Here is a 13901-nt window from a genome sequence, read left to right on the forward strand (position 1 = left end):
GAGACACCTATCCATCAGCCTGATGTATGATGTATGATGTATGTATGATGTGACTTACTAGACCTCAAACTTCGCCGGAACGCCGAGGCGCGCACATGGCGGCGCGATTGACTCTCTCTCTCTCTCTCTCTCTCTGCTGCCTCCATTTTCAGCTCTCTGAAGCTCCGATCTGCATGTTCCGCTTCAATTTCTAGGTTTGTATGATGTTTAGATATGTATTTTTGTATTTGCATATCGATTCAGGCAATGCATTGCATGTAGGCTCTTATCTCTCTCTCTCTCTTTCTTTTTTTTTCCTGTTCTTCGCTAGAACCCTAATTTATATAATTCAAGCTCGATTTAGATTTTAGAATCATGTTCGGAAGCTGCTTGGTGGTTCGTAAGTTCCGTTTCTTTTAGTTTTGTAGCCGCGTTGATCATAGCTCAATCAGAAGAAATCATAATAGGAAGAATCAACTCTGTTTTAGCATGTTGTGAACGAAAGAACTTCTGTTTACATTTGAGAGCATTACTTGTTGGTTAATCTTTAAGCTCAGGTACTTCTACATGCTTGTACGTGCTCGTTTTCCTTCAGAAACTCCATGTTTATTTTCAATATTCTTTACATTTGATCTGTTAGCTAGGTGGAGATTTCTGTTTTTGCTCCAATATGCTTTCTTGTAATCTTTTTTCCCCCTAATTTTATCAAGTTAAGTAAAACCATGTTTTGAAAATGGCTCTTTCAGACCATTTGCCTGCTTATGAGAGCTGATTTGTGAACATCCCACGAGTTTAATAAACGTTGCGTGGAAGCAATGCCCTGAGTGACTTCATTGCACCAATGGAAAGGGAAACTTCAATGAATTGGTTCTTATGCTGAGCAAGTGGTTCACATGGAGGATCATACATTTGTTGTAGGTCAAGAGTTTCCTGATGTCAAGGCATTTCGAAATGCCATTAAAGAAGCTGCTATAGCTCAGCACTTCGAGCTACGAATTATTAAGAGTGACTTGATACGTTATTTTGCAAAATGTGCTGAAGAGGGTTGTCCATGGCGAATTCGTGCTGTTAAGCTTCCTAATTCTCCAATCTTCACAATTAGAAGCCTTGAAGGGGCACATACCTGTGGACGAAACGCCCAAAATGGACACCATCAGGCCTCCATAGATTGGATAGTGAGTTTCATAGAGGAACGGTTGCGGAACAACATTAATTACAAACCGAAGGATATATTGCACGATATCCATAAGCAATATGGCATCACTATACCTTATAAGCAGGCCTGGCGTGCGAAGGAACGAGGTCTTGCCACAATCTTTGGTTCTTCTGAAGAAGGTTATGGTCTTCTTCCATTGTACTGTGAACAAATAAGGAAAGCCAATCCTGGGAGTGTTGCAGAAGTGTTCACTACTGGTTCAGTTAACCACTTTCAAAGACTCTTTGTTTCGTTTTATGCATCGATTTACGGGTTTCTTAATGGTTGCTTCCCTGTGATTAGTCTTGGCGGAATCCAGCTTAAAAGCAAGTACTTAGGTACTTTACTATCAGCCACTTCTTATGATGCTGATGGTGGGATGTTTCCACTTGCTTTTGGTGTAGTTGATGCTGAAAATGAGGAAAGCTGGATTTGGTTTTTGTCGGAGTTACATAAGGCGCTCGAGATGAACGCTCCGAACAAACTGCACCTCACATTTTTATCAAATGGTCAAAAGGGAATTTTAGATGCCTTGAGAAGGAAATTCCCAAATTCTTCATATGCATTATGCATGCGCTACTTGAGTGAAAGTATTGGAAAAGAGTTCAAAAACTCAAGGCTTGTTCATCTTTTATGGAAAGCGGCGTATGCTACAACTATAATTGCTTTCAAAGAGAGAATGTCTGAGATAGAAGAGATTTCACCTGAAGCTGCAAAGTGGGTACAACAATTTCCTCCATCTCATTGGGCATTAGTTTATTTTGAAGGAAACCGATATGGTCATCTTTCATCAAATCTAGAGGAGTTTGCTAAATGGATTCTCGAGGCACGCGAGCTCCCAATCATCCAGGTGATCGAGCGGATTCATAGTAAACTAATGGTCGAGTTTGAAGAGCGGTGTGCAAGGAGTTCATCATGGTTTTCTTTCCTGACTCCATCAGCTGAGAGACGAATAGTGGAAGCAATTACCATTGCATCGTCGTATCGAGTTCTTCGATCAGATGAGGTAGAGTTCGAGGTTGTATCAGCTGAAAGATCATATATAGTTAATATTGGAAAGCGATGTTGCTCGTGTCGTGAGTGGCAGCTTTACGGAATACCTTGCTCTCATGCTGTTGCAGCCATTGCCTCATGTAGGAAAGATGTCTATGCCTTTACAGAGAAGTGTTTTATGGTTTCTGGTTACAGGGAAGCATATGCAAAAGGTATATACCCGATTCCCAGAAGACTTGAATGGAAAAATCTCGACGAAACTGCGATGGATGATGATACGCAGATTGTGCGACCACCCAAGTTTCGTCGACCACCAGGACGACCCGAAAAAAAGAGAATTTGTGTAGAGGAACTGAATCGTGAAAAACATACCGTGCATTGTAGTCGATGTAATCAAACAGGACACTACAAGACTACCTGCAAGGCAGAGCTCATGAAGGGCATTGAACAGTTCTAGAAATCTATATTGTACATGCCTCATTTTGTCAAGTGTACAATATTTAGTTTCTGGGTAGCAGTTGGCTTTGGTTTTTAGATATGTGTAGAATAGGGAAAATCCCCAATCTCTGATGTATATGTAGACTGACTCTCTCTGTGAGGATGATTAAGTATGCTGCAATATCAGGGGATTCAAGTCACTAGTTGTACCTTCCTTTGTTCGCTTTCTACCGGGGTCGTAGGTACATCTGGATGAAACTCGTGAAAGATCTCTCCCCATTAGTAAGAGGTCATCATTTTCTAGCTACAAGCAATTAGGTATTTGCCCTCCCTTGATTTGTGGCTCCAATGCCTTTGAAGAGAGTCGTTCGAGCTGAATCATTGAATTCGCTTTCAAATCAAGGATTATATATTCATTGAACGTTGTTGCTTCATTGAATTCGCTTCATTAATAGGTTCACGATTCGACTTTGATCGTTATGGACTGACTTTGATCGTTATGGACTGGTACCAAGATCTAGTCCTAGACAGGCAGAATCAAAATACGTTATTGCTATGAGAGCATGTACAATTATAGAAGGGATGTTCAGTACCGATTCTTATAATACTGTATGGGGAGTCGATAAGTTAATTCCTGTTGATGTGTATTTGCCAAACCCATTTGCAATGGAGTCTCAAAAATGATGTCCGCAAAAAGTGTTTAAATTTTCAGTCCATTCAATAATATCTATACGAAATTTTCATGAAATTAGAAATTAGTTTTTGTATGGTTCAAAATTAATGCTTCTTTCTTAATTTTCAAAAACTTTAGCGTGGGCTCACGAACGCATACCTTTGGCTAATTTGATTCGATGGAGAGATAAACCAGTGGCTCTTTCCATTGTGCAAGCAAGATTAGTTGGATTAGCCCACTTTTCTGTAGGTTATATATTTAGTTATTCGGCTTTCTTGATTGCCTCTACATCAGGCAAATTTGGTTAATTCTGTACCGTCCATTTGCAGTTGACGTTGTAAAATTCGTTACAAACCCTAAAATAAAATATACCAAATAAAAGAAAGAAAAAACTCCATTTTTTAGTATAAAAAGAAAATTTCCATTTTCTATATTCATTGACCTTGTCTATATATGGGGAACTCGCAAAGATTGGTCTACGAGATAATAGTATTTCTCAAATTATTTGATATAAGAAATAATTACAAAAACAAAAAAATTTAGAGTTTTAGTATTATTTGAATTAATCCATGAAACTTTAATGATATAATTCAAAACGAGCATCTCTTTAGTTGTTATCATATTCAAAATAACTACTTGAAAAAAAATTGCTTAGATGTTCATGAAAGCTTGACTTTCGACGACGTAAACTTTAACATGTTACAACGAAGTCTCGAATGTTAATTATCAAAAGCTTAAGCTGATGGATGATAGTAAGTTTAATCCGTTCATATTCTCAATATCTTGAATTTAGCCATCAACCTTAATAAACAAGGAAATTTTATTACCCCAGTACTTCATACAGGCCTCAATGCAATAGGCGTCACATTTGCTCCCCATGCAAAGAAACCCCTCCAACAAAAACGGCAATGCTTTGTTCATTTCAAATGCAGAATGATAAGAGTTAAAGAACAGAAGGATGATTACCTGTAAACTTCAATCTTTCATTCATTCCCCAGCATCACTTTTTCCCTTCTTTCTTTCACTTGTATAGCTGCTTGAATCTTCTGCAGGCTTCCAAAACATTTTCCCTGTGACCAAAAGCACTTACCCTGATAAATCCTTCACCACCGGGTCCGAAACCACTTCCGGGTGTTGTCACGACGTGTGTTTTCTCCAGTATCTCAGCAAATACATCCCACGAACTCCGGCCGGGGAAATTAACCCACACATATGGTGCATTCTTCCCTCCATACACATTATATCCAAGCGAGTTAAATGTGTCCATTATGATACTAGTATTTTCTTTGTAAAACCCGATAACCCCACGCATAGCCTGCAAGTAGAAATTCAATCAATTTCATGATTTCCAGGGTAATTTGTTGTGCATACATCAAATAGAAATTCGGCATATCTTAACTAAACCTCTGTATGGGCTTGCCGTGCACTTGTATGGTGTGGGGAAGCTTACTTGTCTTATGTTTTGCAAAGAAGGTGCTCTTGAATTCTCCCTTTACCGAGAAGTGCACATTTTCATGACATGCTAGTTTCTTTGTAAATTTGTGGAGCATTTGGAGTGAGAGGAATAATAGAATTTTTCCAGAAGTCGAGAGATCTTGAGAGGATGTATGGGAGATGGCTAAATTACTCGGTCTTTTTGTAATTACGAGCTTAAATCGGGTTCTTTTGGATTGGGGCGAACGATTCGGTAGGTTAGTATTAGACTTTTTTTTTTTTTTTGGGAGGGGGTCTTGGTTTTCTAGTAAGCCTTTGTATATTCTTTCATTTCTCTTAATGAAAGTGTAGTTTTATTATATATATTTAAATCTATTTTAAGAAAATTAAACATGGTAGAAGAGCATAAGAAACTATAACTAGCAGACCGACCTCAAGCCCTTCTGGTGAAAGACAAGCCAGGCCTCCAGCTTGAGCAATGTTGGATGCACCGTTGAAGCAAGTAGAAACAATGCGGTTGAAATCTTTAGCAACTGGAAATCCATCAGAAAACAAGAGTTCCTTGGGAACAACAGTCCAACCAAGACGAACTCCAGTAAATCCAGCGTATTTGCTAAATGATGATGTCTCAATTGCAACCTGCACAATGGAAAAATAGACCATGAAATGAAAAATAGGGCATGAGTTGGCTATCATTTCTCAACTAATGCAAAAGTAAATAACGAACAGATCAGCCAATTAAACAACCAAATTTCTATCTTTAATATTTAAGATAAACTATAAGCTAAATGTGAGATCTCACGTCGGTTGGAAAAGGGAACAAAGTATTCCTTATAAGGATGTGGAAACCTCTTCCTAGTACGCGTTTTAAAACCATGAGGCTGACGGCGATACGTAATGGGCCAAAGCGAACAATATCTGCACGAACAATATCTGCTAGCGGTGGGCTTGGGTTGTTACAAATAGTATCAGAGCCAAACACCGGACGGTGTGTCAGTGAGGACGCTGAGCCCCCAAGGGGGGTGGATTATGAGATCTCACATCGGTTGGAGAGAGGAACAAAGCATTCCTTATAAGGATTTGGAAACCTCTTCCTAGCATACGCATTTTAAAACTGTGAGGCTAACGGCAATACGTAGCGGACCAAAGCAGACAATATCTACTAGCGGTGGTCTTGGGCTGTTATACAAGATCTCTTATGATACATAATGTCAAGCCTCCCTAAGGACATAACTGATTTCCTACTCTATGTCACCCCCGTTCCTTACTAATGCTTCGGACATTAATGTTCCAATTTCGGGGACATTCTAGCAAAAGTATCTTGAGAGAAAAGTCTTCTGCCAGCTATTCCTACATTTAGCTAATGACCTAGTAAGTCTACATGTTCTCATCAAGCATTGTGAATTTACTCCAGTCTGCAGATTCGTGGATGGTTGGATCCAATAACATTTTGATTTTCAAGAATAGTAACGCAATTTCATATTTAGCAAGAGAATTGCCGTTATTTGATTTTTCTTGCATTAAATAACACATGTACGCAAGCTCTTATTAGGCTTTCTGAATGATAAAATTGGAATCTAATGATGAGACCAGACCGTCACAGGACATAAACAAGAGAATCCAAGCAATATAGTGGAGCTATACATAACAATAGGGTAACCAGAGATGCATATTTGAACTTTGAAATACTAAAAACTGACACAAATGTATAGCGATGGAATTAGAATAAAATGACCAAAAAATGTAAATCTAATAGTATTAAGTTCAGAATCGAAAAAGTAATCTTAATGAAATTTACCTCCTTGGCTCCAGGAATTTCGAAGATAGATTTTGGATTATCGTCTGATATATACATTGCATATGCAGAATCATAGACTATAATTGACCCATTCTTTTTAGCAAACTCCACCAGTTGGGTCAATTGTTCCCTAGTTGCAGAAGAGCCGGTAGGATTGTTTGGTGAACAGAAAAATATGATATCTGTCCGGGAAACCTTGGATAAATCAGGGAAAAATCCATTTTCTGGAGTACACCTCATGTATTCAATATTGCCGTACTTTTCAATATCCTTTTGGTACAGTCCAGTCTGCCCCAAGATGACACTCGAGTCCACATAAGCCTACATTTCCACAAATTCATGATTAGAATTCAAACCGGCAGAGGTTGGTATGAAGTTTTACAGCCTAAACAACGCATGCCTTTCGATGTTACCACATAATTACCTAGAGTAACAAAAGTAATGGTCTCAAATATATTCTCTAAATTCTTTTTTTCAAAAAAAAAAAAAAAAAAAAAAAAAAAAAAAAAAAAAAAGAAAAAAAAAAAGAAGCAATAACCAAATTGAAGTATTATTTATTGTTTGAGCTGAAGTGAACTTATCCATGGGCTAAAGCGACTTAAAAAAAAAAAAAGCAATAACTACATTTTTCACTAACGTGAAGAGCAACTCACCGGGTATGATGGGTCTTGCACTGCCATCGACACATTGGATCCAAAAACAAGCTGCCAAAAGTGGGAAGAAAAGTTCAATAGTAACAAGATGACAGGCATAAATGATTGCCGAAGGTGTTTTATATATTTAACTAAGTTGAATGACTAACATAAAAAAATTGAATAAAAAAGTTTGAAACTATACCTGAAGGCGTGTTATGTCACATTTTGCACCATCAGAAACAAAGATATCTTCTTCTCCTATGCCAAGGTCGCTATAAAATGTTTTGCTAATTAAAGCTCGCACTGGCTATACAAATGAACAAGTAAATTAGAAATTTCAATCATGGGAAGATATGATCCAAGAAAAGTCAAATCATCAAGTCAATTCGAAAATGATGTGGAACACTTGTTAACACAATAAGGCAGCTATTACTACTATACTTCACTAAGTATGAACAAGTTACTGACAGCACTTAATTTGAAATTAAACGAGCATTAAGGTGGCAAAAATTTCTGAAAGAAATCATTGCCAGAGAGCACAGCTTGATGAAAGAGGCATGTCATATCGAGAAAACCATTGCCGGACCTAAACCAAAACAAAGTGAGCAAAAGAGTGGCTTGGATTTTCTCACAATTTATACCCAAATTTCACTGATCAGGGAAGATCACTAACTACAAAACCTGAATGTTAAGTTACACAAATCCAGGAAACTTTAAGGCAGATTCTGGATAGAATATAAGCTCTCCACCTCCGCTGACAAACTTTCGGACGTCTCTTATTTCTTCTCCTCGGTTCTCTTTTTGTTAGATAATCTTTCTTCTATTTTGTTAGTTTGTGTGTGGGAGGTGTTGAACTTCAGAAGTTTTTCCAAATACGAGAAACTTCAGCATAAGATGTCAAATGCACAACTTCACTTAAAAAGGCAGCACGAGTAATAGTTTTTCAGGAACTGAATTGTAGTATACCTTTTCGCCCTGCTCAGCTCCGTAGCCACTGTAACCCTCCAGTGTAGACAGTGCATGTGATCTCTGCCAAAGAAAGGAACAGGATAGTAAAAAATGGGTTAGTAACAGTTGTTTGGCCCAAAATGCATAATAATATAAGGTGTATGGTCGCAAGGAGGCTCTTATCTTCTGGCATGAAAACAACTCCAGAGCAGCCCACCAATTCAATGCATGCAGTTGAAGACAAATTTAATGTGTAAATTGGACACCATAGAATAGTTTTTTTTCATAGAACATAAACCTTTGTAAAGAGTTTCTGAAAATCGCATAAAATTCAATTGAATGAGACCAAACTTTACATGCATATGCGTAAGAAAAAACATACTAATTTCAATGCGAATGAGATGGCAATGCAGTGTTACTACTTTAGTGAGCCGATAATAGAAGAGACGAGTCTGTTCCAAGTAAAAATGATCGGACCAAACGAAAGACAAGACCGATCACAGGCAAGGTCCATATTTCCATCATGATGTTTAAGTTAAATATTATAAAGATTATGACCAACCTTTCTTCTCATACAAATTACATAATCCCTAAACCTAAAACTACCGTTCAACAGATTGGCCAATCATTCTAACATTTCGTCTGATTTGAGAGTTGCGTTAACCATAATCAGGGATTTGAGAGTTGCGATTCGTACCTTTGCCATGGCCGACGTAATTACCTCGGGAATAGGCTCAGTGGTGTCACCAATTCCAAGGCTAATTACTTTCGCATCAGGATACTTTAGCAAGTGCGCATTCCTTCTCCTTGCAATCTATTATTGGATATACACATAAGCTATTACCGCTACAACCAATGCACAGCGATGACATCGAAATTAGCAGATGAAAAGAAAACAAAAAATCTGGAGCATCGAATTCATCAATAACAAAGTGCTAAACCTTGAGCAAAATGCAACACGCACCTCAGGAAATAGATAGCCAGCTTGAAGTTTGGCCATGTTCGCATTTCTAGAGACAGCTGTTTTGTAATCTTAAGAACAGAAAAAACAACAGAACGCCAATAAGGAGATGAAATAGAAGCAGCTAAGTTTTCATTCTTGTTACAGTTATCAAAACATGGAGATCATTTCTTTCATCAACTGGCATTGCAAGATAAGTTTTAAATTGAAGTTTCATATATCTATCTATACATGCACAAACAATCTGCCATTTCTACAATACCGGTTTTGGAATCTTGAGACGTCGCAACACACTTGCAAACGCCGGAACTTGTTCTCGGCAACGATACCGTCGGATTCCTGTAGCATAAACGAGACAGTTTGCACGATAAATCTAAGCAATGAAACATGACAAACAGTGAAGTGTCAGGATTGATGTAAAACAAGAACAAAACGAAACAGAGATTAAAGAAGAAGTACTTGACATCGAAGTTGAAACGCGAAAGAAATCAGATGAAGACGATGAAAGTGGAGATGAAGACAAATTCTGCATAGCTGCCATTTTTTCTCGTACAAGAAATGTGTTCGGTTGAGTAATATGAGGAACTCTTCGAAGTTGCCGGCTTTTTAAGCGCACAAACCCTATACTTTTTCAAATTATCCTAATAAAATTAAAGTAAACTAATTAGAATTACTTTAATTAATTACTAAAATATAAGTAAATTTGTCTTTTTTTTTAGTTAATATTATTAAGGAGCAAATAATACCATTGAATATTTTTAATTAAAATTAATTTCAATAATTTAAATGATAAAATTCATAGTATATTATATGGATAATAAATATATGAAGTAATTTAAAACATTGCCAAATAGTTTTATCTCACCGATTTAAATTTTGTACTTAGTGTGTTAAAACGTAAAGTAATTAGGGAGGGAAACAAAACATTCTTTAAAATGTTGCGGAAACATCTCGTTAGTAGGCATGTTTTAAAACCGTGAGACTGACAGTCATAAGTAATGGGTCAAAGCAAACAATATCTACTATTAGTGAGCTTGGGCTATTACAAATGGTATTAGAGCTAGTCACCGGGATGGTGTGAGGCACTAGTCGAAGTAGGGCTTGAGCTGTTACAAATGATATTAGACCTAAACATCGGATGATATGCTAGCGAGGATGCTAGACCCCCAAAAGGGGTGGATTGTGAGCATTAGTCGGGGTAGGACTTGGGTTGTTACAAATGATATTAAAGCTAGATATCTAATGGTGTGTCAGTAAAGACATTGAACCCAAAGGAAGTGGATTGTGAGATCCTACATTGGTTTGAGAGAATAACAAAACATTACTTATAAGGGTGTGAAAACCTCTTATTAGAACACGTGTTTTAAAACCGTGAGTCTAATGGCGATACGTAATAAGACAAAGAGAACAATATCTGCTAGCTATGGACATATTATAAGATTAAGATGTTCAAAACTTTCAATAATACCTTTATACATAGGTTTAGACTTCTTATTAAATATATTTTTTTTTTTACTTTTTAAAAGAATTTTTTTTTTTACTAAAAAAAAAGTTTAAATGTATATATATATATATTAATTATGAAAGGAGTTTATGCATTTTGAACTTCTTTGAAGATTATTTTATTTAAAAAAGAATATAAAAGGATTTTTTTACTTAAAAAAAAGTTTAAATGTATATATATATTTTTATTTTAAAAAGTTTAAAAGTATTTTTTTAATAAAAATTTATAAAATTTGTTATATTTTTTTTTTAAATTGTAAAATCCTATTATGTTCTTTCTAACGCGAGGCGGAAACGAACACGTCGGATTCGTGAAAAGAGGCCAGGCCCGCAGGAATCTAGCATCGAAACCCCTCTCCGCTTTTCAATCTCAGAGATCGGCTTGATCGATTCTCTAGGGTTTCTGAGTTCGTTCAATTGCCAGTCGGACGACGCGCGAGGGCAAATCTTCGCCATCCTCACCGTCTAGATCGAGTTCGATTTCTGCCACTTCAATTTCATTTGTTCTTCCTCACCTGCAACCGTCGTCTGTTTCGGTTCTTCTTTGATATCGAGGGCTTCTTCCACAGAAGAAAGCTGATTGCGGTTCTTTGATTCATTGGTTTGAGGACTAACAATCAGAAGACTCTGCTGAAGAGTGCTGCAGCGGTAAAGTTTGGCTTCTAAACCCTGATTCTGAGTTGCAATTTTGAGATTTTCTGTTGGGTCTTTGATCGACTGTTAACGATAGCATTAATTTCAGCAGTAGAATCAGTGTTACTAATGCTTTGTTTGGCATCTCTAGAATGTGAAGGAAATTATTTGAAATTTCTTAATTTTGTTTGGAACTCATGAATTTTTATTCTCTCCTCTATCTCTCTCGCTCCCTAGCAGCAGCATGTACTCATCGATCTCTGATATCTTCTTTTCTCTTTATCGCTATCTTCCGCTGGTCGCCAGCACGCTCCCTCACCCACGGCACTTCTTATTTCTTCTCTTCTGATCTCCCCTCACGCCAACCGTGTTTTCGGCCGCAGCCCCTCTATTCTCGATTGCTTGCCATGGAAGTCTGATCCGGTCAATTTCTTTTTTCTTCTTTCGTTATGTTTTCTTCTTTCTCCGATTCAACCACGCGAAAAACACTGTTCCAACGGATTAGTGGGTAGCTGACTATAGAAAAACGAGGTGGAAGAACGAACATTTTCATTTTCATACTGCGAACAGTGTGAAGTTCCAAGCGGTTGGCAATTAAATTGGTCATCGTAGATCTTGAAGACGTAGGTTTTGGTCTGAAAACTGATTGTATATTTGTATGTCATGTCTAGTTGTTATGTAAGACACCTGGCTACATTGTGAAATTTATCTTTTTTTTTTTGCTTTGACCATGTTATTATATTCGTTGGTTTGAATGGTGAAGATACTTACATTTTTAACGAACATGCTCAGGTGACTAAAATGGATCTTGAGACAGAAAATAGAGTAGCTGCTATTCTAATGAGAGAGGCGTCAGAATTGCGTCGCCAAGCTGAGAAAGATGGTGTGGATGCCTATCTACGGCATCCTAAAGTCAGGGGTCGTCCTAATTCTCGTTTCCTGACTGCAACTGTTCTTGGCGTACAACAAGGTCATTTGTTCAATTCATGTTCTAACATTTTCGTTTCTTTATGTTTGATGATACGAACCCTATTGCTATATACTCTCCTGGCGTTTTATGGTTTTCTTCGAATATTGCAATCAAACAATGACTGGCCTTTTCTGTACTTTTGTTTGGGGTTTGAGGAGTGCATTCTATTTGAATAGTTGCCTTTTTGTTGCTTCAAGCTGATATATATGTTTTTTTTATTACAGCAAACAAGGCTGTCGAAGTGAATGAAATGTGGAGAGTTCGTCAAAAGGAGCTCGAACTGGATGACAGGCTTAGAGGCAAGTCAAGAGAGGGGAACAATGGCTCTGGGAGCCGCAGGGGCTTCAAACCATCCACAGATTTCAGTCATGACATTCCCAGTAGTTCAAGCCCATCTAGTAAAAGAGATTATGAGGATTGCGACTTGAGGGAGAATCAAGGATTAAAAGATGAAGAACTTGAGGAATTTTTACACTCAAGGTATCTCTCTCTGTGTGTTCTTCTAGGAAATACATGATTGTTTGTTCGTCAGCGAGATGCTTCAATTAAAATGCGACTGGGATTACAATTACTCTAGAACGCTTTTAGTGGCTTGACCTTGACATCAGTTTTCTCATTTTGTGGCAGGACTAAGCGTGGGAGAGGCGCAGTTGGGTCACGAATGGATGAAACTGGTCCATACCTTGCCCCTTGTAATGAAACACATTTGAGTTGGCCAACAAGCTCCAATGTTACAGATAAACATGTTGTATATGGGCCAGAGAAGCCTAATTCTCTGAGGTCAGATGGCTCTTCTGAAGAGGACTCAGACAGTGATCGGCGAAAACGGTCGAAAAGAAGTTCACACAAGCAGCATAGCAAGGACCATAAGTCAAAACACAAATCTGAGAAAAGGAGGAAAGAATCAAAGAAAAGCAAACGCCGCAAATAAGAGCCTCCACGATCGTTACTTGCAGCTTTACTCCATGCCTAAAGGTACCACAAACTGCAGCTATTGCATCATAATTATAGATTACTGCAAGTATGAGATTAGGGAATTCTTACTGGGTTGGATTTCTCCAATGCATCTGTTTTGTTGGTTACAGGGCTCCATGAAGAACGGTTTGAATTCTGCATAAGTCGAGCTATTTAATGAAGAAGGTGCATCTCACTTCAAACTATATTTAAGTTACATTTATAGGCTCTGTATATAACCCAGGACAAGCTCATAGAGTCATAGCTCAACAGCTCTCTTTTTTCTCTCTCACACTGAATTTCACTTTGTTAGAAAAAAAGTAGCCTTTTTCAGTATGATGAATTATAGATAGTTATAGGAGCAGCAATTCCTCTCTTGGGGTAGATAGATTGAATGACAGAAATTCCTCTCTGTTTCTCTTTACACATGCTGGGATCATTAGATGAATTGAGATGTGATATGTCCACGGATTATTTTTCTTAATCAGATATTTGAGATCTCAGATTATTATGTATGTATGTGTTTGTCTTTGGGGATTCCTCATCCACGATGTTTTGGTGAACCTATGCTCAAGCCTCTTGTCCCGTTCTTTAAAAATAGTTTTAGAAAATTGAGTCGGAGAAAGTTTTAAAAATCGTTTAAAGAGCAATTTTGAGATAGTAATGTTATAAGCTAGCAATTAATAGAAAAAGAAAATGATTGATAGTATCTAAATTTGGTAGTAAGAATTGACAACTAGTCGCATATTATATTCAAATATAGATATCATTATGATTGTGATGTTTG

At 37.5% G+C, this 13901-nt stretch overlaps 3 protein-coding genes across 6 annotated transcripts; 2 read left to right on the forward strand and 1 right to left on the reverse strand.

The window, feature by feature from the left end:
- Window positions 1–36: 36 nt before the first annotated feature.
- On the forward strand, window positions 37–2911 carry LOC111482975. 2 transcript variants are annotated; one of them, XM_023129027.1, is made up of 2 exons: window positions 37–194; window positions 726–2911. In XM_023129027.1, the coding sequence occupies exon 2, from the start codon at window positions 873–875 to the stop codon at window positions 2622–2624; it is 1752 nt and encodes a 583-aa protein (XP_022984795.1). In that variant the 5' UTR covers window positions 37–194; window positions 726–872; the 3' UTR covers window positions 2625–2911. The 2 variants fall into 2 exon arrangements, with proteins under 2 accessions (XP_022984795.1, XP_022984796.1); XM_023129028.1 differs by lacking the exon at window positions 37–194 and adding an exon at window positions 219–536.
- Window positions 2912–4080: 1169 nt separating this feature from the next.
- On the reverse strand, window positions 4081–9631 carry LOC111482976 (LL-diaminopimelate aminotransferase, chloroplastic). 3 transcript variants are annotated; one of them, XR_002718295.1, is made up of 11 exons: window positions 9514–9631; window positions 9317–9427; window positions 9058–9125; window positions 8791–8907; window positions 8112–8174; window positions 7348–7452; window positions 7164–7214; window positions 6511–6831; window positions 5145–5351; window positions 4245–4593; window positions 4081–4189 (listed from the first exon to the last, which is right to left on the reverse strand). XR_002718295.1 is itself a non-coding variant. In XM_023129029.1 (10 exons), exons 1-10 carry the CDS (start codon window positions 9593–9595, stop codon window positions 4300–4302), a joined length of 1419 nt encoding a protein of 472 aa, XP_022984797.1. In that variant the 5' UTR covers window positions 9596–9631; the 3' UTR covers window positions 4081–4299. The 3 variants fall into 3 exon arrangements, 2 of the variants coding, with proteins under 2 accessions (XP_022984797.1, XP_022984799.1); XM_023129029.1 differs by having other exon boundaries at window positions 4081–4593; XM_023129031.1 differs by having other exon boundaries at window positions 4081–4593; window positions 9317–9393; window positions 9514–9614.
- A 1203-nt stretch (window positions 9632–10834) lies between these two features.
- On the forward strand, window positions 10835–13598 carry LOC111483134 (protein FAM133). Its single transcript, XM_023129275.1, has 5 exons — window positions 10835–11205; window positions 11983–12160; window positions 12385–12640; window positions 12788–13135; window positions 13246–13598. Exons 2-4 carry the CDS (start codon window positions 11992–11994, stop codon window positions 13089–13091), a joined length of 729 nt encoding a protein of 242 aa, XP_022985043.1. The 5' UTR covers window positions 10835–11205; window positions 11983–11991; the 3' UTR covers window positions 13092–13135; window positions 13246–13598.
- Window positions 13599–13901: the final 303 nt, after the last annotated feature.

The sequence above is a fragment of the Cucurbita maxima genome, unplaced genomic scaffold, assembly GCF_002738345.1.
Source record: "Cucurbita maxima cultivar Rimu unplaced genomic scaffold, Cmax_1.0 Cma_Scf00008, whole genome shotgun sequence".
Taxonomy (NCBI): Eukaryota; Viridiplantae; Streptophyta; class Magnoliopsida; order Cucurbitales; family Cucurbitaceae; genus Cucurbita; species Cucurbita maxima.

Coding starts and splice junctions, on each gene's coding strand:
- LOC111482975 (XM_023129027.1), top strand. CDS start 873: ATGGAGGATCATACATTTGTTGTAGGTCAAGAGTTTCCTGATGTCAAG.
- LOC111482976 (XM_023129029.1), bottom strand. CDS start 9,595: ATGGCAGCTATGCAGAATTTGTCTTCATCTCCACTTTCATCGTCTTCA. Junction 7,453..8,111: donor GAGCTGAGCAGGGCGAAAAG/GTATACTACAAT, acceptor TCATTTGTATAG/CCAGTGCGAGCTTTAATTAG. Junction 6,832..7,163: donor TGCAAGACCCATCATACCCG/GTGAGTTGCTCT, acceptor GTGGAAATGTAG/GCTTATGTGGACTCGAGTGT.
- LOC111483134 (XM_023129275.1), top strand. CDS start 11,992: ATGGATCTTGAGACAGAAAATAGAGTAGCTGCTATTCTAATGAGAGAG. Junction 12,161..12,384: donor TGTTCTTGGCGTACAACAAG/GTCATTTGTTCA, acceptor TTTTTATTACAG/CAAACAAGGCTGTCGAAGTG. Junction 12,641..12,787: donor GAGGAATTTTTACACTCAAG/GTATCTCTCTCT, acceptor ATTTTGTGGCAG/GACTAAGCGTGGGAGAGGCG.